The sequence below is a fragment of the Protopterus annectens genome, chromosome 7.part1, assembly GCF_019279795.1.
Source record: "Protopterus annectens isolate FY-2018-M chromosome 7.part1, PAN1.0, whole genome shotgun sequence".
NCBI lineage: Eukaryota > Metazoa > Chordata > Ceratodontiformes > Protopteridae > Protopterus > Protopterus annectens.
Window position 1 is genome coordinate 429012881 of NC_056740.1, and position 22655 is coordinate 429035535.

General features: G+C 42.5%; 1 protein-coding gene across 1 annotated transcript in view; it reads left to right on the forward strand.

The window, feature by feature from the left end:
• NISCH (nischarin) overlaps nt 1-22655 on the forward strand; it is a 1490316-nt gene that overhangs the window by 621196 nt on the left and 846465 nt on the right. The window contains exon 7 of the mRNA XM_044078886.1: nt 11645-11740. Within this exon, the coding sequence (XP_043934821.1) occupies nt 11645-11740 (96 nt within the window). The remainder of the gene's footprint in view (nt 1-11644; nt 11741-22655) is intronic.

The following is a 22655-nucleotide window of genomic DNA, read 5'->3' on the forward strand; positions in this document are numbered from 1 at the left end:
AAAATCTGGACAATACCAAGAAAGGAGGGGGGGTATCCATATTCATCAAGGACACCCACACCTCAAGACTGGTAGCACGCACGATGCATCGGAGACCATCCAGGTGCAATTAACCATAGGCAAGACTGCTCTGCAAATTGTAGCATGTTACAGGCCACCCTCACAAACTCAGGAACCTCACATGGCCTTCCTGAAAACACTAGAGGGGATAAATGTATCACCAAACACCATCATACTAGGTGACTTCAATTACCCTAATATAGACTGGGAACACTACTCAAGCCCAAACACCCTAGCCCAAAAGTTCCTGGAATTCATAAACTCAAATGCCATGGAACAACTAGTCACCATCCCCACAAGAGGAGATAACATACTTGATCTCATCATCACGAACATGGGAGCACAATGTTCAACACGGAGGTGTACCCCTCACTGGTGAGATCAGACCACAAACTAATCTTGCTGGAGGTCCTCATCCCACCCCACCTGAAATAAAAAGACAACAGTAAAGAACTTCTCAAAGCCGACTTCACACTTCTAAAGACTAGTGTGGTCTCCTTTAAGGCCCCGAGGCCATGGAAAACAGTACTCAAGCCGCTGAATCACTTACAAATGCCTTCTACCAGCACCTGCAGGACTGCATGGATAAGGCAATCCCAAGCAAAACAAAGACTCTTTGTACCAAAGGCAAGCGTCCAGTCTGGTGGACCCCAGCCATAAACAAACTCTACAACAAAAGGAGGAAGCTACTACAAGATAGAGCAAAATCCTTAAAAGGTAAGACACCCTTGATCACTATAAGTAAAAACTAAGAGCTCTCATAAAATCATCCAAAGCAAATTTCGAGAGAAAAATAGCTAAAGACTCAAAAGACAATCATAAGGCCTTCTTTAGCTATGTTAGAAACCTGGGAGGAAACTCCCAGATATGCTCAGAGCTAGTTCAAAATGATGTGAAGATTACTGATCCTACAGACATTGCCAACATACTGGCTGACAGGTTCAGTGCAAACTTCTCCCAAAAGGAGAGATATCTATACCAAGCGATTGCAGCCCCCAAACATCTCCAGCCCAAGTGAGAACTGCTCTCTCCAAAGCAAAAACACAGCATCCATGGGACCTGATGGTGTCCCCGGCTGTGTGCTCCATGAACTCAATGAGGAATTAAACCCACAGCTAGGACAGCTGTTTAATCAAAGTCTTACCTCTGGATGCATTCCAGGAGTGGCGCACTGCAACTGTGGTACCACTTCACAAAGGCGGTGCCTCCACCGACCCTGGAAATTACCGCCCATTAGCTTGACAAGCCTTGTCTGCAAAGCCATGGAGAGGATCATAATGGACCTCATAAATAAAGACATAGGGAATTTGCAGACTTTGGATCCAACCCAGTTTGGCTTTGTCAAAGGCAGATCATGCCTTTTAAACTTGGTTGACTTTTCAAACAGTCAGCAAAGCCATTGATGAGGGAAAGGCAGTCCATACAGCCTACCGGGATCTGGCTAAGGCCTTCGATACAATACCCCATTCGGGTATCATTGAAAACTCATCAGCTTAAATGTCAACCCATACATCACAAGATGGGTTGCAAACTGGCTGAGTGACAGAACCCACAGGGTCAGAGCTGCTGGCGCCATGTCAGACTCAAAGCCTGTCACAAGTGGTGTCCCACAGGGCTCAGTCCTGGGCCCACTCTTGTTTGGCATCTACTTTTCAAGTACAAGCAAACACAGGAGGGATATGGCTGACAAAGTTTGCAGATGACTGCAAACTGGGCGCCATAGTAGAAAACACATCTGACACAGATATCCTTCAGAAGGGTCTCACAGAAACGGATAACTGGTGCCAGAGCCACGGCCTAAAGTTAAATGCCAAAAATGCATAGTCATACCCTTCGGAAAAACAAGGTTACCCCTAGCTACCAAATAGGTGGCAATCCACTGAGCACAGAAGAAGTTATCAGGGACCTGGGGACCCAGGTTGATAGTAGTCTGTCATTCGACACCCATGTAGCTAAAGTAGTTAGGAAGACCTTCTGCATTGCCCACCTTATCATGAAGGGATTCTCATCTAGATCAAGGGAGGTCATAGTCTCCCTTTACTCATCACTCATCAGACCAATGATTGAGTACAATGCCCCATTCGGAATGTATCTGACCCGACACTTGCAGCAGCTGGAGAGGCCACAAAAGTTCCTCACCAAAAGGATAAAGGGTCTCAAAAATCTGTCCTATGCTGCCCGACTGAAAGAACTCCAGCTCTATTCAGTCGCCACGCTTGCTTAGTGGTGACCTTTGCCTAACATACAAGGCCATGTCAAACCCAGATTTGATGAATATGCTTCACCTCAAAAAATGTAGATCCATCAGAGCCACAAGGGCGGGAGACTTAAACCTTGACACGGCTATTAATAGGACGTGCTGGAGGGATAGATTCATCACCCAAAGACTCCCTATGCTGTGGAAGGTACATGTGAGGCAGAGCACCTCGCTGGCCTTGTTCAAGAGAAATCTTGACCAATGGATGGGAGATCGCAGATATACCCCAGGGATTACCTCAGTGTCACTGCTCGACAGAGGCACAGCAAAATAATGGGTATAGTTCCCCATACTAAAGGGGTGGCGTAAGCCACAAAACGATGGGCTAGGCTTGTAAATGCCCTCGGGCAGATAGCCTAGTATGAACCTATGAACCTAAATATAAAATTGTGCGTTTTTTTTTTTTTTTTTTTTTAAATCAAGAATCAACTTAATGAGCTAAAGGAAGTGTTGGGAGACCATCAATATGTGTACATGTGGTTTTAAAAAAGCCCTTTTATTTATTTATTTATTTTTAAACTAATAACTTGATTGCCGAGAATCATCTTGGAGGCTTTTCAGAGCAGTTAAGCATTAACTCTGTCTCTGTTACCATAGCAACTTGGGAGCGTCTGTTTGTTAGTGTGTCTGTATACTGCATACAGAGGCTCGCAATGCACCTGAAGCAAAGCTTCACTTCATTGCAACTTCAAGCCTAAATTCCCTCCCTTCAAAAAAAAAAAAAAACCCTCCCAACAAGCCATCACAAGAGACAACACACTCTTCCAGCCATCCCACCTCTCCCTCAGCAGATGTATAAACAAACTATTCTGTGCCAAAATATCCCAAATCACAGTTCCATCCACCCCTTCCCCTGGATCTAGGCTAAAACACCAAATGTCTCCTAATATACAAGCCATCAGTAAACCTTGATCACAACCCACAGCCTCCTGGAGACAAAAACAGCAACACACAACAGCTGCCAGACACAGCTGCATCCATGCACACCATGTCAGGCGTAATCAAACAGCACTAGAAGCTATGATCCCTGCCATAAATGATATTAACTATGTTTAGGCAGAATAGTAATGACGTTTGTACTAGCTGCCAGACACAGCTGCATCCACGCACACCATGTCAGGCTTAATCAAACAGCACTTGAAGCTATGATGCCTGCCATAATTGATATTAAATATATTTAGACAGAATAATGATGACATTTGTACTAAGAGCTTGCTACTATTATTTAACCAGGATATACATGACATTTCTAAATCATACTTTAACTGAAGAAGGCATTAGTCTCCATAACAGCATTTTTTTTTCAAAACACTCTACTGTTACTGCTATTATATATGATGTTATGGTACCTTGTTGAATTATTTAATTATTACTTAAATTATAAGTAAAATCAATGAAAAATGAACAAGATAAGTATTCATTGAGTTCAAGTAGGGGAATAGAAACTTCTATGTTTGTATTATATGTTGCTTTGTTTGGCTTGTATATAATGTATATAGTAACCCATCTTGACCTACCTTTGTTTGTGAAGAATTATTGGAGAGACTGAACATTCTGAATAAATCATTACTGTTTCTCAGTTGTTTAAGAAACCCGCCTTTTTTAAAATAAAAGCAGATGACAAGTGATGTACCATATCAGTTGATACTTTGAGAGATGTTGTAAGAGTTATTTTTTGGGACAGCTATCTTGGAATCAGTTTTTTTCTTCTTTCTAGCATCAGTCCAAGGATTTGTTTCTTTTATTCTTTTAAGAGTAGGGGCCATCCATTTCATTTCTTCTGGGACAGACACTATGTTGTTTTTGATGAATATAGTAGCTTTGTCTAAGTCATTAAAGGTTCTCATCTCATTGGCAAAACGTATTTTTATTTTGGCTGGAAAGGCCAGCTGTGCTTTAATGTTGTTTTGTTTCAACAGTGTTATTATTGGCCATACTTTTTTTCCTTGGTTCTAGTATTCTGGAAGAATAATCATTGTCAAACCTTATCAGGCTTTGATTGTATTTTAAGGGTGATGTTCTCCAAGCAGATTTTAATATTAGTTCCTTGTCCAGAAATGAAAGAAATTTTATAACTATGGATCTTGGTGGAGTATTTTTGAGTTAGAAGCAGGTTTCCTCAGTGGTCTATGCGCCCTTTCAATTCCAAATGAAAGTCCCTCTTTCAAGTCTAAACATTCAGGAATCCAGGTTGTTAAGAATGAAATAATGTCTTCTCCTTCGGTGTTTTCAGGCAGACCAAAGATCCTTATGTTGTTTCTTCTTTCCCTGTTTTCTAAGTCATCTGTTTTGTTAAGCAATCATGTATTCTGTTTAAGCACAAATTCTTTTTTGAATTCATCCTCTTGAGTCTTCCTTCAGTGTCAGTTAGAGAAGTCTCTATATGTGTTATTTTTGTATGGTGTTGCTTTAATAGTTCTTTAAGTGTCTGTCTGTTTTTGAGAATTTAATTTGAGGTTTTCCAAGTCATTTTTAAAGCCATCCATCTTCAAAGATAGTTCCTGTAAGGTAGATGTCATCAATTGCAATTCTTTTTTCAAAGCAGCATCTGGATGAGAATTCCTTGAGTTGTTCATATTCAGTGACTCAATATATCTCCAAGTTACTTGACAGGAAAATTTTTGTACATCTCCACCAAAATTGATATTTATGTAGTTTAGTAGTTTATCTATAGATTTCTGATGTTTTAAACTTGAAAATAATAAAATATTCCTATATTGTTATACTTGTTTATGGAGCTCTCAAAATTCACTGCTTTCAGTTGGCCATCTAGGCTCTGCCCCACAGCAGAAACATATTGACCCTTTTACAACACCAGTTCATAGTGTTCTCGAATTTTTAGCAACCATTTTTAAAGGAGACAGCTCCTCAACTATTAAGATACAACCAGCTGCCATTTCTGATTTTCATGTTGGGATTGAAAACTCCTCCTTGGCTTCATCTAAACCTTGTAAAGTCTTTTTGAGAGGTACCCTTCTTTTCAAATGCCCTTTTAAAGATACAGCTCTTGTCATGGGATTTAAATTTGGTTTTACAGTCCTTAATTCATTCACCTTTTGAACCAGCAGCTAAATGTGAGTTAACATTTCTGACTTTGAAAACTGTAATTTTGGTAGCCTTCAGTTGTGCTAGAAGACTATCAGATCTTCAAGCATCTTCTTCTAAACCTCCTTACTTAGTGTTTCCTAAGGAAAGAGTGGGTTTATGAACCAGTCCTACCTTTATTCCTAAGGTGGTGTCAGAGTTCAACCGATCTATTAATTTCCCAGTTGTCTTTCCATATTTTACAAACCGAGGTGAAATATATGTTACACTTGATGTTCACAGACAATTGAGTTTTTGCTTTCATAGAACAAAATATTTTAGAAAAACAAATGAATTGTCTCATTTGTGAATTCCAAATTTGGCAAGCCAATCATAAAGGTAAACTCAGCCAAGTGGTTTGATTGTATATCCTTTGTCTGTAACAAATTAGGCCTTTCTTTACTAAAACCGTTGAGAGCCCATTCAACCAGGTCTGTAGCAACGTCTTCAGTGTTTCTTTCCAGATCTTCCGTGGACAATATATGTGTGGCTGCTACTTGGGCTAATCTTTATACCTTTATTACTCGTTGCAAGTTGGATCTGTTCTTGATGAGAAGAGCAGCCTTTGGCTCAGCTGTGCTCAGGAATATCCTTCCTTAGAGTCCTCCCAAGATTTCAGGTAGGTGGGGACTCTGTCCCATTTATTGAGGAATGAATGAAAATTGACAACATTTGGACTAATGACCTCTGGAAGAGCTAGATCTTATAAGGGAACCACTGTTCCTTATGTTGAGCTGCAGATGTGGATTTCTGTTAATATGTTGCTAATATTTTCTTTTGTATGATAAGCCAGCAAACAAGATGTAAGGTATATTAGGAGATAGAGCATTATGGGTAAGGGAAGAGCTTGAGAGTTTGTGGCCACGAGCTGAAAATAACTGCAGAGTCCGATCCAAACCTAATTGCTAAGGAAGAATGAAAATGGACAACATAGATGGAAAGTTACTGTAAGTACATTAACTTCTTTTTTTGCTAAAGTGTAAAAATACACTACTTTATCCAACAGTTAACTAGATAATGAAGTCAGATCAAGTAGAACAGATATTGGGAGGCAAAATGCACTTTAAGCACAAGGAAAGGCAAAATACACGTTCAATATAAGCACAAGGAAAGGCAAATAAATGATTCAGGATATCACCAGCAGTGTAAAAAGGGAGGTGCTTATTAAGCTCAATTTACAGTGGGGTGGATAACTTAAAATCACTGGGTTTAAAAAGAAGATCAACAAAGGGGAGGGTGAGGATAGTTCCAAGATGACTGCACACTGAGTAACAGCTTGTTTCTAGCTCTCCCGGTGTGAAAACAGAAACTCAGTAGAGAAGGGCAAGTAGACTTGTGTTTTTATGGGTAATTTTCAGTAATTGGCTAGTAAGTGCACTGCCTGGATGCCAGGAACAAAGAAGTCCAGAAGACCTAAAAAAAAATATCTGCTACAAAAAGTGAGGAAGAAACACTGATTGGGGAAAGTTCTTCTGCTGTTCAGCAAAAAGCAATGCAACCTTCAGACATGACTTTCAGTATCCTACAGGAGCATATAAGACAGCTGCATGCACATCTTTTTAAACTAAAACACTGATGGTGCATATCAACACAAACAACAAAAGGCAGGAAAAAATGGAAGAGATTTTAAACAGATATTCAAATGAGATGATAAATCTGCAAAAATCAGAGATTGAAATGAAAAAACATCTGGCTGAATATGAGACTGCTCAGGAAGAGATGTTTCAAAAAATAATAGAATTAGAGGACAGAGCACTTGGGGAAAACCTGAGAATTTCAGCTGTACCAGAGAAGCTGGAAGGAGCAGACTGCATTAATTTTATGAAAGCACAAATGAGCAACTGGACTGGTATTCCACAGCAGGAGTTGAAAGGGTACATTGTGTATATGTTCCAAACCTAGGTATAAGACAGCAGCCTAGACCTTTAATAGTAAAGATGCAATCCTACCAGCAGAAAGAGTTGATTTTGACAAAACCTGTTGCAGAAAGACAAAATACTAAAAGTGGGAGACAGCAGAGTGTTTGCGGAGAATGATTACTCATTGTACATCAGGCTAAAGAGGAGTAAATTCATTCAACTATTCTGGGAATGTCAAGACACAGGTGTGAGATTCAAACTGCTGTATCCTGCTATCTTTAAACTATTTTTCCCTGGAGGAGCAAAATCATTTTTTGATGAAGTGCATGCTAAGGAGGAAACCGAAAAGTTTGTCCAACAAAAAGTGAGCTGTGCAACAGAAGAAGATTCTGCTTCTTGTTCTGGTACAAAAGACCACAAAGAGACTGTACCTGTGAAGCCTTTTTCATTATTTCAATGGAAAAGGTTGGAGGGAAGGAAGGGAGCACGAGAGTTGACTAGAAGAATTGAGAGTATGTTGGAAATGAAACAGAGACAGCATTTTGGCAATGGAGAAGAACAGTGATAAAACCAGTAACCCAGTGTGGATTATAATGCAGTAATTATATTTGTGAAATATGACTGAACAAGAAAATCTGGAAATATTGGACGTTTTCAAAATTTCTTGGATTTGTGGGGGATTCTAAAGTATATGCCCTACTTCATGTTATTAATGTTTGGAAAAAATGCTTTGGGGAGGGAGAATAGAGGGGAGAAAGCTAACTGTAAGTAAAGAAAGCATTTTCTTTTCTTAATAGTGGTGTGTTTGTGTTTGGTTTTCTTTGCACACTATTTTTGAGTGTAATGGGGGTTGTAGACAGGTACTGCTGTTTTTCTTTTACTTCCCTCTCTTGTACACTTTTGAGAGGTATAGGCAATGTAATGTAAAGAAAAAAAAGCCTGATTAGAAAAGTATGACAGAGTTAAAATTAATGTGCTTTGTTTCATTCTTTCATGGGGAAATGACTATATTAAGGACCTTAGATTGATTAGTTTTAAGAACGAGCAAGCAAATGAAAAAGAATATTGAATATTATGAGGGTTTTTTTTTTTTAGCAACTGCATGTATACTTGGTAGTAATTCTGCAGCGGATCTTCATGTTTCCGTGGAAACAATCTGATAAAGAGAAACTGTCTGTCTGGTTCTCAAGTCTCCATGGCGACAGTTTGATAAATTGAAACTGTTCTCTGAAATCAGTCAGGAGGCTTCCCAGCTGGGAGGTTTTTAATGATAAGACAAAACCAATTAAAATTTAAGTAAAGTTTTCTCAGTTTTTTTTTTAAATGCATTGGGGATGCTAATAAACCATGTGCTTTTTTCTCTCCCTTCTCTCTTTTTCTTTAAGTTTTAAGAAATGTAGGCACTGCAGTGTAAAACGGGGGAAGAGAGGAATGGTCTGGTTAAAAGAGGATTACATATTTCTGTAATTTAAAAAGGGGATGTAACATATGGAGTGAGTTATCTTTAAATACTGATAAACTAGCTACAGGTATTTACATGTCATGTGGTGTACTTGTTTTCTTGAGAGGTGTGACCAAAGACTTATTGAAGGTCAAATCAAATCCACAGTATTTCCACCCTCGGCTGGAGCATCTTCTGTGTGGAGTCTGCATGTCCTTCCCGCGGTCAACTGACGTTAAAGACATGCAGGTAGGTGCGTGCATGAATGGGTGTGCCTTCTTTGAAGGTTGGGTGTCGGGCTGGCAACTCGGCACCATAAAAAGAAAATCCACTGCCAATCATTAGCAGACTGGAGTTCCGCTGTGGCGACCCCTAACCGAAAGACATTACTTTTTTTTTTTTTTTTTTTTTTTTTTTTTTTTACATACCATCTAGGCACTGCATAAAGAACATAAATATGTGGTTAAAAATTATTCTGTGGACTACTACAGAAATGGGAGTGGTGAAAAATAGAGGAGGGGAGGATTAATATACAAAACTGTAGTAGATGTGGATTGGACTTAGGTGACGGTGCTTGAAGTAAAGCTAGGAATGGGAGGAGGAATACAGATGACAGGAGAATAAGAGGTGTGGTGTAGCTTAGTAGGGAGCTGAAAAGCATGGATCCATCTGGAACCAGTAGATGAGAAATGAACACAGACGGCTCAGCGAGATCAAATGAAGAAGGAAAGAACAGTAGATGAAGGAGGTATGGAGAAGTTAAGAGTGGGATTGATTCAAGTTATCTGGCATTGTTAATGGGATAAATTAATATAAGAGGAAGGAACGTGCTCTGGTAGAGTGTTAGGATAAAACCCTGTGACCTGGGTTTGATTAGTGGTTTGGTTAACTGATGTAGTGGCAGGGTGGAATGGGTGCGCCTGTCCATCCTGTGATGATCCCTGGTAGAGATACCACTGGGTGGAGGCATGACCTAAAAAGGCAGAGGGTTAACCTGGCTGAGCTGTGCAGAGGCAGGGTGCAACATTCCCATTGCACGCACCCCCTCCCCATTACTTAACCCATTGCCATTGGGGATGGGGGGAGTGGGTAGAGCATACAAAAAAAACTGACAGCCGCAGAGATGGCTGTGCCCCTGGGATGCCGTCAGGGTCCACGACTAGCCCCAGCAATGTGGGAGTAATCAGGGTAGTAAGGAGATTAGTTGCGGGACCTGGGGTGGACATGAGGCACTGGTAAGTCAGGCCTGTAAAATGAAAGGGCCCCAAACACTGAATATACAAGGAGGTAGTGGAAGAGTGGGGTTTATTTGTGTTAGGAATAAGAAATGCCTGGAATGTTTACCTGTATGGGTTGAGGAGTAAGAAAAGATTATGGTTGAAAATGAGCAGTGCTTTTGTATTTAGTAGGGGGACTAAAAAGGTAAGTAGCATCATTTTTGAAGGAACTAAAAGTGGAGCATAAAGTAGGTGATGGAAGGGTAAGATGGTATTCAGACCTTAATTTGGGTCTTTTGACCCTCCCCCATGTAAGCGTGTTTATGGAGAGGTCTTTCAATGAAGTAAGTCAGTTACACTGAGAGCAAGTCTTTTGGAATCGGGGCTCATTGTAGCTACATAGTAGGTTAAACTTTCTAGTACATACATTCAGTGAAATTGTAGGGCCAAGAGACCTATCATTTTTTGGAGAGCTGGAACAGTGGTGGTGGAGGACATGATATTTTAGGCCCCTTTCTGTCTATGTAGCAGGACCTTTTAAGTAATCCGATGTGTCAGAGTAAGCAGGCCATAGGCCCTGACTATGACAGAGACCGGGGGTCAGTTAGTGGCCATGCCACTGGAAGAGCAGGTCTGGGCGACAGGGGAATAAAGGGGCAAAGCCCTTTGCCCCTCTCAGTGGGGAGAGTGTCAACGTGCATGCTTAGGAGCACATTACATGCACAGTTTGCTTGGCTGGAGTCCAGGGTACCTGACTAAACTGCTTTTCACAGCAGAGGACAGGTAGCCTTATCGGCTTGCATCCCTTGTGGAAGTGAGAGACAGCCCAGTGCAAGACATGCACATTGTATGCTCGTCTGTTGGGTTACTGTAAACTGAGATTGTGCTACGGAGTTGAGGTTTATACAGGACCCCCTTCAGTGCCTGCATACTTTACATCATACAGGTTTATCTACATGGGATCGAAGCATGTTTTTTTGACTCGCCTTTTACTGAAAACGAAATATCAGGAATGGTAAGTAGAAAAAAGGAGGGGGGATAAGTCCTCTTTCACTCCCATGTTGGGTGTTCTGTGATCCTCCCCCAATCATATATGTAAACTCCACGTCTGCACCACAGTGAAGAAGAAAAAAGCAAAGCACCTAAGAAAGCACTCTACTGCCTCATACAATGCAAAACACTGTGGTGAAACTCATTGCAAGATTTAATTTTCGAGGGAAAAAAAAACCTTGACGACCAGTGCTTTAATGACCTGTAACTCTGCCCACATTACATGATTGTTTCTTACCCAAAAGATGGCGGAGGAATGATTCATAATGAAAGTCTTAAGGTTAGCTGGCAGAAGAGTAAAGAATAAGGTTTCACAGTAAGGGTTGTCATAGTTTAAAGGTAATTGAGGGAGAGCATGGACAATAGAACATTTTCTCATGTAAAGAGTGGTTGATGCACTCCTCCTTATAGACACTGGGAGCGTTCAGACCCTGTAGGACTTTTTTGTGACAGTAGAATAGAACTTGTTTACTAGGTCTGCTTAAACAGATGCCTTTTTAACCCATAATGACAGAATTCTTCATAATAACAAATATGCTCTTGAGCTGATGGTGGAAAATATTTACAGCGTTTTAGCTTCATTCTATTACAGCTTTTGCAGAAGCCAAATAAAAATATGGCAACCTTTTTTGTCTCTGTTTTTCTGCTGAGGATATAACTTTCTTTTTAATTACAGATCAACAACTGTGATGCAGCACGAATCAAAGGTCTTCCTTCTCTGAAACCAACACTTTCAACAATGAGCATTCATTTTTCAGTAGTATCAATGAAGGTATGTCTATTTCTGAAGCTTCATGCATTCTGGGTATAGTGTGTCTGATGAATAATGCATAACCTGTGTGAGCTGTAATTACGTTCCCCTGATTGCAGACTGTCTTGAGCAGGTTAAACAGATTTGACTGGCCACATTTTTATTTATTCCACTCCCTTGAGGTAGGGTGGAGTCAATCTGTAGTGGAAAAATCTGCAGTAAGTGTTTTAATCCTCTCATTTCTTAAAATTGAAAATTGTTCTTTACTTGCAGTGTTGCAGTGAAACTGCAGATCCGTGGTGGTGGTGTTGCGGTAGCGTTGTCGCCTCACAGTGAGATGCTGTCCGGTTCGATTCTCAGCTAGAGCGTCTTCTGCATGGAGACATGCATGAATGGGCATACCTTCGTTAAAGGTTGTGCGTCAGGGCTGGTAACTCGGCACGTAAAAATCAACTACCAATCAGCAGACCGGAGTTCCGCTGTGGCGACCCCTAACCAGGAAAAGCCAAAAGAAACAAACTTGCAGTGAAACTGCAGTTCATAAGGCTTATTGCAGTTCCGATGTATGCCAAGTACTGTTTCAGCTCATGATGCCTAAAATTTAGAATTTTTTTGCTGGCAGCATAATCAGCCGCAATTACTGAATTGTGGGAACCTTTAAATGGCAGTATATGTTCACAGCTGTACTCCTTTCAAGGTGCTGTGGATAAATTCCTAACAGGTTGGAGATGTTACTTAGCCATTGACTAAGCATGCTTTTTCATCAGATATCCACAGTGTCATGCAGTCATTTAAGGGGAGTGGGTGGGTGGGTGTGGATGTTTGTGTATATGTATGTATCTATGTATGGGTCTACTACTAAATCCCACAAGACTGAATGTTATTTTCGCAAGACGAAAATAATGAACGGTTGAAATCTCAAACAGATAATTTTTTTCACAGGGCAAGTAAACACACACACACACACACACACACACACACCAACTCCATGATCACACTGCAGTGGGGAAAGGGCATATTTCTTTGCCCTGTTTACTTGCCCTGTGAAAAATTGCCCATTCGGGATTTCAGCTGTTAGTTATTGTCATCTCACGAAAATAATGTTTTGTGGGATTTCAGGATTTAGAAGTAAACTGTATGTATATTTATAAAGGTGTGTGTGTGCACGCTGTTTTTCATGATACACTAGAGCAAGAAATAGAATGGACTCTGGAAGTCATTGTCTGATCCTGTAACATTATTTGATGCCAGGTCAGAGTCTGATCCTGCAGCATTACTTGATGCCAGGTCAGAGTCTGATCCTGCAGCATTACTTGATGCCAGGTCGTAGTCTGATCTTGCATCATTACTTGATGCCAGGTCGGAGTCTGATCCTGCATCATTACTTGATGCCAGGTCGGAGTCTGATCCTGCATCATTACTTGATGCCAGGTCGGAGTCTGATCCTGCATCATTACTTGATGCCAGGTCGGAGTCTGATCCTGCATCATTACTTGATGCCAGGTCGGTCTGATCCTGCATCATTACTTGATGCCAGGTCGGTCTGATCCTGCATCATTACTTGATGCCAGGTCGGTCTGATCCTGCATCATTACTTGATGCCAGGTCGGTCTGATCCTGCATCATTACTTGATGCCAGGTCGAGTCTGATCCTGCATCATTACTGATGCCAGGTCGGTCTGATCCTGCATCATTACTTGATGCCAGGTGAGTCTGATCCTGCATCATTACTTGATGCCAGGTCGGAGTCTGATCCTGCATCATTACTTGATGCCAGGTCGGAGTCTGATCCTGCATCATTACTTGATGCCAGGTCGGAGTCTGATCCTGCATCATTACTTGATGCCAGGTCGGAGTCTGATCCTGCATCATTATTTGATGCCAGGTCGGAGTCTGATCCTGCATCATTATTTGATGCCAGGTCGGAGTCTGATCCTGCATCATTATTTGATGCCAGGTCGGAGTCTGATCCTGCATTATTTGATGCCAGGTCGAGTCTGATCCTGCATCATTATTTGATGCCAGGTCGAGTCTGATCCTGCATCATTATTTGATGCCAGGTCGGAGTCTGATCCTGCATCATTATTTGATGCCAGGTCGGAGTCTGATCCTGCATCATTATTTGATGCCAGGTCAGAGTCTGATCCTGCATCATTATTTGATGCCAGGTCAGAGTCTGATCCTGCATCATTATTTGATGCCAGGTCAGAGTCTGATCCTGCATCATTATTTGATGCCAGGTCAGAGTCTGATCCTGCATCATTATTTGATGCCAGGTCAGAGTCTGATCCTGCATCATTATTTGATGCCAGGTCAGAGTCTGATCCTGCATCATTATGTGATGCCAGGTCAGAGTCTGATCCTGCAGCATTATGTGATGCCAGGTCAGAGTCTGATCCTGCAGTGTTGTTTGGGACACCATTTGGGAAGCTAATGCAGGGAACCTGAGACTCCAGAGTACTTGAGATAAGCCGATAAGGAGAAAACACAGACCTAAATGAATTGGAGACAGTGATCCTTGCCATCAAAGCATTCAGGGACATTTGATATTGGATTCCTCTTTTAATCAGCGCAGACAACACCACAGATGTATAGTACATAAACAAGCAAGGCAGGACCTACTCCTACTTCCTGTGCAACCTGGCCATGTACGTTTAGGAAGGGGCCCAGGAAACAGGATTGTCACTAATGGCCTGCACCATTTGTCAGGTGTTTTTTCCTAAGATGCTCCACAGTCGTCTTTTGGTCCCTAATATTTGCATAGAAAAACAGATGTTAAAGTGATTAGAGCACACTAGAGAGGGTGCCTCAGGGTCTGTCCAGTGTGCCTCCGAAGAAGAAAGTGAAAAGGTAAGGCCTGAATCTTGGCTGCACCTCTGATCCCGGACGTCCCTCTCGAGGCCATTGAAGGCCCAGAGGTCTGTACGGTGTATGGCCATCTTCCTTCAGTGGGAACTAATTTAGAAGCCATTAGGGAGAGATTCTTAAGCATGTCCATAGAGGCATTGCAGCCATCCATTACGAATGGCAAGGGGGAACCATGGCTCACTCCTTTAGATGTACCTCACAGTACCTTTCCTGTCTTAATGATAGAGGATTTGCTGATATCACTGTCAGAGCCTAGGCATACGTCAGCTCAACCTAGGGCAAATCCTGCACAGAAGAAACAAAAACATCTTTCTTCTTCACAAGACCCTTCCCCGTATTGGCAAGCCTTTTCTCGTGGAATCCTGAATGCCTTTTTAACACTCGGGCTCTCCTCTACTCAGCCATGTACTCCTGTATCACCTCCATCTCCTATTATGTATCACCTCCATCTCCTATTATGAGTGAATACTGTAGAACAAGAGGCTTCTGAAGAAGAGGATTCCTCTTCAGATGAGTCTCTGGCCTACTCCACACAGATTGACTGACTACCCCGCCCCCCGAGGTTATACTTTCCCTGAGATTGACTCTAATGGTGGGGACTCACCTGAGGAAGATATTTCCTTTGGTGAGACTATTTCAAAGATGAGGGATTTTTTTTCAAGTGGGAAAGCTCTCGGGTTTCAGAAGTACAAAACGGGTACTATGACCTCTTATAAAGAGACTCTCCTTCACCTTCTGCTATCCCCAATGTGTTACCAGCCTTTCAGGATGCTTTTCTTGCAGCATCCAAAAGCCCTGATTCTCATCCTCCTATGCCCAAACGGCCAGACAGGATTTATAAAGCCCCGGAGGACAGTAAGTTTCTGTTCAAATGCCCTTCTGCAGACCCAGCTGTAATTTCAGTCTCTGAAGATGCATCTTCTAGGCTGCTGCCTTCCACTACCCTGTTGCCCTCAGATAAGGACAATAAAATGATGAAGAGGCTTGGAAAAAAGGTCTACACCTCTTCCACTCTGGCTTTTAGGGCCATTAATTATCAGACACACATAGGTTCATAGGTAGGTACTAGGCTATTGGCCCAAGGGGCTACGTAAGCCTAGCCAACAAGGTTCCCTGGCTTACGCCACCCAAGAAAATTATTTTCCTGTGCCACAGTCGAGCAGACACACAGAAGTGATCCCTGGGGTGTATTTCCTATTTCCCATTCACTCATCAAGATTTTTCTTGGAGTGCTAATGAAGAACTTTGCTTGACATAGATGGGTAGCCTGTTCCAGAGTATGGGAAGTCTATGGGACAGGAATCTATCCCTCCAGCATGTCCTGTTTATTGTGGTGACAAGGTTTAGGTCCCTAGAGCATGTAGCTCGGAAGGATTGGGATTTCTTTAGGTGTAGCATGTCCAACAGCTCCTGGTTTGACATAGCTTCATATGTTAGGCAGAGATCACCTAAGACGGTCAGTGTAGGGCATTTGTTTGAGGCCAGTAATCCTCTTTGTGAGGTACTTCTGTAGCCTTTCCAGCTGCTGCAGATGTCTTGTGAGGTACATTCCAAAAGGGGCATTGTGCTCTCTAATGGTTCTAATGAGTGTCAAGTAGAGGGGAACAATGATCTCTTTTTTCCTGGATGAGAACCCTTTTATGATGAGGTGTGCCACATAGAAGGACTTCCTGACAACTGCGGCGATGTGACTATCAAAGGAGAGACTACTGTCCACCTGGGTCCCAAGGTCTCTTATCACACATTCAATGTTAAGTAGATTGCTGCCTATGTGGTAGTTCATGGGTACAGAGTTTTTACCAAAGGGGATGACACTGCATTGAGCTTGAGTCATTGGCTCTGACACCAGGCATCTGTCTCAGCAAGGCCATTCTGCTGGATGTCCACTTCATTTGGGGACTTGACTATGGCTCCTAGTTTGCAGTAATCTGTGAACTTCGTTAGCCAGAGGCCTTCTGTGTTGGCCTGTACTTCAGAGAAGTAGATACCAAACAGGAGAGGTCCCAGGACTGAACCCTGTGGTACTCCAGTTGTCACTGGTTTGAGGCCAGATTTGGAGTCTGCAACTTTTACAGTGTGGGTTCTGTCAGTGAGCCAGTTGGCAACCCATCTTGTGACATTGGGATTTATATCTAGATTAGTGAGTTTAGCTATAATTCCAGAATGGGGGACGATGTCAAAAGCCTTGGCGAGGTCAAGATAGGCTGTGTGAACCACCTTACCCTCATCTACAGCTTTGGTGGCTGCCTCAAAAAGTCGATCAGGTTCAGGAGGCATGATCTGCCTTTCACAAACCCGAACTGGTTGGGATGCAGAGTTTGGAGGTTACCAATGTCTTCGTTTGAGTTCCATGGCCTTGCAGACTACGCTCATCAGGCTAATAGGTCGATAGTTCCCGGGATCAGTGATGGCTCCCCCTTTGTGGAGTGCGATAACTGTTGCTATGCGCCATTCAGTGGGCACAAAGCCTGATGCGAGGCTATGATTGAACATGGTGCTTAAGTGGGGAGCCAGTTTGTTCTGAAGTTCGTGTAAAACGCAGCCTGGTATGTTGTCCGGTCCCATGGATGCTGTGTTTTTGGCTTTATAGAGTGCAGCTTTTACCTGCGTAGTTGTGATTGCAGGGACTCTGCATTCTTCCTGTATAGATACAGGCCCTTTAGGGGGTGAGGGGGGAGTAAAGTTAGCACTGAACCTATCTACCAGAATGTTGGCAATATCAGTTGGTTCTGTAATTTTCGTACCGTTGTGCTGTAACTCAGAGCAGATCTGGGTGTTGCCATTGAGATTCTTGACATAGCTGTAGAATGCTTTGTCGTTGTCCTTAGAATTAGTGGTGATTTTTTTGTAGCTAGCTTTGGAGGATCTTATAAGGGATGTCAACATCTTACTGAGGCCGACCAGGGAGCTCTTCCACTCATGGGATTTTACTCTCTTTTGCAACAGTTTCTTCCTTCTGTTGTACAGTTTGTTTATGGCAGGAGACCACCAGATTGGCTTCCTTTTTTTTGGAGGATAGCATCTTGGTTCTGTTTGGGATAGCATGATCCATGCATTCGTGTAAGTGCTTATAGAGTGCATTTGTGCAGGATTCAGCAGTTGTAACTGTATTGTCCATCTGCATGGATGTCACGAAGTTCACCACTTCTGTCTTTAGAAGCATGAAGTTGGCTTTGGAGAAATTTTTTACCATGGTTTCCTTAATGGGGGGTGGGGGTGGGATGTGGATATCTTGGGTGATTAACTTATGGTCGGATCGGACCAACGAGGAGTTGACTTCAGGTGTGGAACACCGGTCACTCATGTTGGTAATGACTAGGTCTTGGATATTGTTGCCCCTGGTGGGGGTGTGGATAGTTGATCCAGGGCATTGGAGTTTATGAATTCCAGAAAGCCCTGAGCTAAGGAGTTGGTACACAAGTAGTTTTCCCAGTTAATGGTGGGGTAGTTGAAGTTGCCCATTATTAGGGTGTTTGGTTGTACCCTAATATTTTCCCGTACATAAAGAAAAGAGGAGTAGGACTCCTTGGGCATTGTTGGGGATATGTAGCAAGCTACAATTTGGATTGCAGTTTTGCCCAGAGTTAGTTGCACTTGGATAACCTCAGATGCGTTGTGCTGAGCAACTAGCCTGGAGGTGTGGATATCCTTAATGAATATGGACACACCTCCGCCTTTGGTGTTTCAGTCCAGGTTAAATGGACGAAAAGTGTGGTATGAGTTATAGCCTGGTAGTGCAGGGGTGCTCTGTGGAACCTTGAACCAGGTCTCAGTCACTGCACAGATATCGATGTTCTCCATTTTAAGGAGTGCTTCGAGTGAGTGCATTTTGAGATGTAGACTTCTAGCATTGAGTAGCATTACCCTCAGGTTTTGCTTGCCTGTTCCTGTTACAGCGGTGAATTTGTCATTTGAACCTTGCCTAAAAAAGGCACTATAGGAGCAGAAAGATCCTTAGCCAATATCTGGAATCCCAGGGGCGACGGGTGCAAGCCATCTGTGGCAAAGCATCGTGCTCTGTCGACCATGTCATTCCAAGCAGATACTGAATCCCCTTAGAATGGCACCAGAAGCTTAGCCACTTGTTGAAGTCAGTCATTTTGTCCTTGTACTGCAGTATAATTCTGGGCGATGGCAGAATGCTACTCAGGGCTAGGGTCATACCTGCCTGGGCTACAAGATTGGTGAGCTCTTACATGTCTCTTTTCATGTAGTCCAGGGAGGTACGTCTCAGGTCATTCGCACCAACATGGACAATGACAGAGTCATTTGTACTTGTTTTGGAGTGACCTGAGTGCGTGGGTTCTGTGGCGGATCCTGGCACCCGACAGGCAGCTGGCAGTAACCTAGACAGTGTCCAAGTATGTACTGGCCTTACTTTCTCAGGCTTCTAAATCCCAACTCTCCTCACTCCTGACACTTAAGTCATTAAATGTATTTGGATGTCGGGCTGGCATCTCAACACCGTAAAATTCCACTGCCAATCATAAGCGGGCCGGTGATCCGCTGTGGCGACCCCTAACTGGGAAAAGCCAAAATACGTCACTTTTTTATACTGCAGAGGTCTCTACAAGATCAGCAGCATTTTGGGTCATCCTCATGAGGTACTTCTGGCTAAGGCTGCAGCCTTTGCTTGAGGATTTCAAGGCAAAAATAATGGATGCACCCCTGGACAACTCTGCCCCTTTTGGTGAAAATGCTGCTGCCATCCTCAAAAAAACTCCAAGAGAAAGCGAAAAAAGTCCAGGAACTGAAACATATTCTTCTTTCTCCAGTTCCAAAATATCACAGAAATTACCCTTCCAAGCCTAACTTTAAAAGGAAAAGAACCTCAGCTTCTTCTCAGCCTCACAAGACAAACTCACGCAAACACACTCCAGCTAGGTCTCAGTTGTCTTCCGCCCATAAAACTCCCTTTCCAGACAAGCCAGGTAGTCTGTGACTACCTGGCCATACTTGCAAAATTCCCTGTTCCCTGTCTACCAGTGCCTGTCTCACTCCCTATCTACCTTGACAAGCATTACCACAGACAAATGGGTCCTGTTCATTATCTAAAATGGTTATTTCATGACTTGGAAATCCATTCCTCCCTTCATGGGCATCCCACAACCCCCAAGGGACCAGATCCATGTCTTTGCACAGGTGATTCAGTACTTGATTTCACGGGGAACTATTCAAGACATTCCTTCCATGGAAAAAAAAGAAAAAGGCTTCTATTCCAGGATGTTCTTAGCCCACAGGAAAGATGGTCCATGGAGACCAATTTTAGATTTGTCTCAGCTCAATCTTTTCCTACAAGTTCCCACCTTCGATTTCCACTCTTGCTCCCTTAGGCTTTTTTTGGTTTCCCTAGAGATCAAGGATGCATATCTTCATTTTCCCGTTCTCTTTGTATTCAGGAAATTCTTAAGATTTTCTTTTCCTTCCTGTCATTTTCAGTTTTGTTGTTCGGACTCTGTATAGCTCCAACGGTATTTTACAAAGTGTTTGGTTGCTGTCATTGTCTTCTGCAGACTACAGGGAATTCTCAGCCACCCATACCTGGACGACCTGTTTATCCAAGCAAAACATCCAGACATCCTGCATCAGAATGTTCAAACCACCACCTCCTTGCTCGTAAGCTAGGATTCACTATCAATATCAACTACAACAAGTCTTCACTAAACCCTTATAAGGATCAGGTCTTCCTGTGCTGCAGGTTAAGGACAGACATTATGATGGCCTTTTCTGCCTTTGCAAAAGATACAGTCTCTGCTGACCTTCTTCCAGCAGTTGTTTCCTCTTTCCTGTCTGACAGCCAGAGAGTTTGTCAGGATGTTAAGGTTCATGGCTTCTGTTATACCAGTGCTGCTCCTAGCTAGACTTCACACATGAAAGATCCAGTGGTACCTGAAAACACTTTGGTCTCAACATGCTCATCCTATGAAGTTTGTTCTTACACTTCCTCCATGCCTGAAAAAAGAATTGCATTGGTGGATTCAACAAATATCTCAGAATCCAGGACTCACCGCTTCAACCACCAGACCCCATTCAGGAGCTGTTTACAGATGGCTGAAACCGGCGGTGGGGACCAACTTTGGAGAACCTAAAGGTTCAAGGCCTGTAGTCTCCTTTGCTAAGAAAACAACACATGAACGTCAAGGAGCTGAGAGCACTGATTTTGACACTTCAAGCCTTCCATTCATCTCTTCAACCAGGCCCCTTGAAACTGTTCACAGACAACACCACAGTTGTTTGGTATGTGAACAAACAGGGGGAGACAAATTATTAACTTTTCTGCAGGTTAGCTGTACAAGCTTGGGAGGTTGCCTTTCAAGAAAAGATAACTTTGACAGCAGTTTACATCCCCTCACTGTTCTAGCAGGCACACTGAGCAGATGTATGACACAAGCCCACGAATGGGTGATCCACAGGAATGTGTTTCTGGACAGTCTCCACCTCTGGGGTACACCTCAAATAGATCTTTTTGCCTCCCCTCTAAACAGACACCTTCCAAAATTTTGTGCCAGATCTCCCCACCCTCTTGTATGGAAGGTGGACACCCTTTCTTTCTCATGGAGGGGGATGTTTCTCTATGCGTCCCCTTCCCACTTATTCAGCAAGGCACCTCAGAAATCTTGCTGGTAACCCCCTTTTGGCCAAGACAGCATTGGCTCCCTCTTCTTTGGCAGTTAGCCAAGGTTAGTCATCACAAGTTACCTCAGAGGGTGGATCGCCTCACATAAGACAAGGGCTCTTTCATTCACCCACATCTAACAAAACCAGACAGCTTTTCTCTGAGGATGTTCTTCTAGTCCTGCAGGAGGCCAGGAAACCTAATACCAGGGACTTGTATTTCTCCAAATGGAAGAGGTTCTCCATCTGGTGTCTTAAGCAACTAGATCCATTTTCAGTGGATATTCCCCTAGTTCTGTCTTACTTGTTAAGCTGCTCAAGCCTGGGTTGGCTTATTCTTCAGTTAAAGCCCATTTATAAGCCATTGCTGTATGTCTGCCTTTTTATCGCCCCCCCCCCCCCCAGCCTATACGCTAGAAGTTAAGCTTTTCTTAAAAGGCATCCTACACATCAGACCTCCCAGGAAAACATGTACCTACTCCTTGGGATTTGAATTTTGTTCTGGAAAGAAAGAAAGACTCAGACACCCTTTGAACCTGTAGCTTCTTTTTCTTTAAAACTCTGCACTTGGAAAACTGTTTTACTGGTGGCCATCACCTGTGCTAGGAGAGTTTCTGAACTTCAAACTTTAATGGCTTCACAACCCTTTTTAATTTTCCACAGGGATAGAGTTTCTCTTACCAATACTTCTTTCATGCCTAAAGAGGTTAATGACTTTGTCCCTTAACCAGTCTATTCACTTATCTACCTTTTTTCTTACCCCTCAAAACTCTAGTGAGAAGGTACTCCACATTTTGGATGTACATAAACAACTCACATTTTACCTGCATAAGACCAAATCCATTAAGAAGTCTGAGCAATTGTTTTTCTTTTCACCCCAGGGAGTTGGGTAAACCTGTCTCTAAACAGACTATTTCCTCTTGGGTATCAAACACCATTTCTTTCTGCTACTTGTTGCAGGGAAAACACTTTCTTCCTTAGTTAAAGGACAACTACGGGATACAGTACTTGTTTTATGCTTTCTGATGCCCCTCCCCCCTCCTGAAAGTCCCATCACTGAAAATAATCATCCAGACATGGGGAAGCATTTATTTTCACATTTTGGTCATTCCATGTCTTACTGCTAGTGGTAAAGCTAGCCATCTTTCCTAAAACTTTAAACAAAACAAACACGAATACCAACCCTATCTGGTAAAGAAGTCCCAGTAAAGAAAACCAAAAAATTAATCCATTAAGACAGAGGGACTCCAAAACGGCGAGTTTCAATAAAGAACTTTTGTTGTCGACACCACAAGTGCTGCTTCTTCAGATAATGTCTATCAAACTAAAAAACTCAGTTTAAATACCATATACTACCCCCCCTTAATTAATCATGTGACATCAAAGCACTCAAATTATTTTAAAAAAGTCTCATAAAAACATAATGCATATGTAACAAATATATAATTTTTTT